The 3,236-nt window shown below is 40.3% G+C and overlaps 1 protein-coding gene across 2 annotated transcripts in view; it reads left to right on the top strand.

Moving 5' to 3' along the window:
* Positions 1-2,063, top strand: part of arhgef25b (Rho guanine nucleotide exchange factor (GEF) 25b) — a 32,773-nt gene extending 30,710 nt beyond the window's left edge. The window contains exon 17 of one of the 2 annotated variants that reach the window (XM_014009105.1): positions 1,273-2,063. In XM_014009105.1, coding sequence (XP_013864559.1) covers positions 1,273-1,365 — 93 coding nt within the window. In that variant the 3' untranslated portion in view covers positions 1,366-2,063. The remainder of the gene's footprint in view (positions 1-1,272) is intronic. The other variant, XM_014009106.1, reaches the window with a different exon arrangement.
* The last annotated feature ends 1,173 nt before the right edge of the window (positions 2,064-3,236 follow it).

Below are 3,236 nucleotides of genomic sequence, written 5' to 3' on the forward strand. Positions count from 1 at the left end.
TTTGGAAGCGGGGGCGGGGGGGGGGGAGGAGGACCAGGGAGGATATTTCAACCACTCAACCACTAGATGTCGCTGAAAACATCAAATCCTACACACTGTGCCTTTAAACAAATACAAATTAACTTTTTCCAAATTATATTTTATGTGGCATTTCGAACGTAAATAACCTCATGTATGAAGAAAGCAGATTAAATTTAGAAAGATGCATCTTTAGCATTCATTTGTCTTGAAGGAAAATTTATTCTATTTACTAATGATTTTTAAATGCATCACACATACTGTTTTAGGAGAACTAGGGTAGCTTCTGATAACGTACAGTCTGCTTTGAGTGGTTTATGTCACGGTCACTTCAAGCAGTGTGCTCTTTCAATATTAGTTAATACTCACCTGAAGCATTTACAACATGTAAATATTTTAACATAAGAACTCAGTTTTCTGTTGTCTAAGGGTTTCTGGTCACATGGTAGGGAAAACAACCAATCAACATGACGGCTGGCCCCTAGGGAGTGACCAGAATTGGAATAAAGTGTATATACTGTATGTGACCTCCCTTCCTTCACTGATGCAATTTTGCAAAATAAAGTCTGTAAGCGACTTACTATTTAGTTTGTGTTTCTTGCTTACGCATAACATTCAAGTCTTAATTCTGCATTTGCTTTGTCCTCTGCACATATCATAGTAACTGAACACACTATATTTTTCAATCTTACACTAAACAAAAACTTTATGATTTATTATTTCTTAGCAGTGCATTTTACCACAATCCAGCAATCTGTTAAAAGAAATAAAAATCCAGGAATTTGACTTTTACACAAGAAGAGGATACAGAAAAAGATCATGATCCAAATTGACTCTCTGTTGTTCTCAAAAATCAAAGATTACCAAAAATTTCAAACTTCAGTTTCTTGGGTTGGAAGTTGGCCAGCTGTCATGAAAAAAGCAAGCTAAATACAGTGACAAAAAATGAAACCATGAAACTATTTTACATGGTATTACCTTTGGGTCTGGAWAAAATGTTAATGAGGGCCAGACGTGGCCCGTGGGCCTTGAGTTTGACATGTGGCCTAATGTGAAACTGATACTGGTGTCATGGTGCAAAATAGAGAAGTCCACATTCTCCTTTAATGCACTCATATGAGAATCTTTTACATTCTACATAAAAGTTCAACTAATTTGATAAATCCTGTGTCTTTTTAGTTTCGATGTCAGATATTTAACCTCTCATCTCATCCCCTGGATAATTAAATACATTTATTTCATATTTCTTCTCAGAGTGTGGCTGCCAGTATCCACTCGGTCTCGTTTTGTGACGGAGCACCATGTCCGTCTCGTCGGCCAAACAGCTTGGATCAGCTGGAGGAGTGACCCTCATGAACTCGTTTTACCTTTCTGGCATCTGTTGCTGCAGAAAATGTCAGCGTTAAATGGAACTTTGCTGCAGATCAATCTGGTTTTGGTGGTTTGAATGTGTTTGTTTCAGCATCTGTACATATGAGCTCATAGAAAACGTGAAATATGTCATGTTTGACATCATCGCTCAGATGTTTATGTCTCTTAATGTTGATATTCTTTTTGTTTACCTTTTCCACTGCATTTTATGAAGCTATTTTTGTAATGGCAATGAATCCTCTCCAGGGACCAGTTTGACTTTATCCCCCAAAGAAAAACCAACGTCTGAAGCAGTTTTAACTGTATTCTCACTGAGTGACTCACAGGTTCATTCTGGGATCACATCCAGTGTTCTATTCCACTCAGATWAGCAAAAATGTCTTCCCATTTGATGGACTGATTCAACCCTGCCATTGTGAGTGTTATCTGGACTGACCACATTGACACGCTCACGCAAAGTACATGTAATAATCAGGCATTAAGAGGAAAAATGGAAACAAAAAAAGCCGATGTGCTCATCTGTCATCATCGGGTTGAGTGTAAATAGTTTTGAGTGTAATCATAACAGTGTGTTGCCAAGTCCTGAAAGAAAAAGTGACATTTGTTGTTTTTTGTTCCTGTATATTGAAACATGAATTTTGTGTTTTTATGTCATAAATAGCATTTGAAACATCCTGTGTTTTGTGGGGTTCTTTTTGATGGACTAACAACTGAAACAAATGATCATTTCAAACTCATTCCCACTATAATACATTCATAAATAAAAGCACAGCACACAAGCTATTCTGTTAGTAATATATGAACTTTACCAGTTTATATTCATATAAGTCACGACACAGACAAACCTGCTGATGTTTCATCCTTCAGCAGATCCTGGATGTCAGGTTTTCAGCCTATAATTCTTTGAAAATCACCTTGTGCAAAAATGTTATTTATGTCTGGAAATGTTTTATTTAGTGTTTTTCTACAGATTCAACAACAAAAATGCAAATAAATTGTTTCTTATGTCGAGTGTGACTTCTAATCAGAAACCCTGAATTGAAGCCAGGTTCACACACATCTCAGGGCCCGCAATGCTGTCTCCAGGTGAGGTGGCAGAGCTCTGTACAAAGCTGCTCAAGCTGACCTGAACAGAGGAATAAAACAAGCCAAGGTGAACCACAGGGTGGGCACAGAGTCCCACCTGTCCAGCAACAACGCACGGGAGGAGTGGCGGGGCATACAAGACATCACAAACTTTAGAGGTTGTGATGTGTCACCAGAGTGCACCACTGACAGAGGAGCTAAACTGCTTCTTTGCTCGCTTTGAAACAGATCAGCAGCATTCTGCACTTCTGCTCCATCCCTGACCCCGCCCCCATTCCCACGTTGATCCTGTACCACTCCACTCATTGTACAGAAGCATGTTGTCAGACGGGTGGTCCTGGCAGTGAACCCCAAGAAAGCTACCGTCCTAGACGGAGTACCAAGATGCTCAAAGTGGGCGGCTACCACCTTGCCCTCACCTTTACCAAGATCTTTAACCTCTCCCTGGCCCAGGCAGTCATCCCAGCCTGCCTAAAATCAACAACTATAATCCCTGTGCTGAAGAAGTCTCCCATCATCAGTCTGAATGATTACCGTCTGGAGGTCGTGGTTCCTGTAATTATTAAGTGCTTTGAGAGAGTTCTGCAGCACATAAAGATTCACAGCCCCACAGACTACGACAGTACGACCCCACCAGTTTGCATATTGTGCTAACAGATCCACAGAGGATGCCGTTGCTGTAGCTGTCTACTCAGCGCTGAACCACCTGGAGCAGCAGCAGAGCTGTGTCCGGATGCTTTTTGTGGATTATAACACAATAA

Source organism: Austrofundulus limnaeus, unplaced genomic scaffold (genome assembly GCF_001266775.1).
Source record: "Austrofundulus limnaeus strain Quisiro unplaced genomic scaffold, Austrofundulus_limnaeus-1.0 Scaffold55, whole genome shotgun sequence".
NCBI lineage: Eukaryota > Metazoa > Chordata > Actinopteri > Cyprinodontiformes > Rivulidae > Austrofundulus > Austrofundulus limnaeus.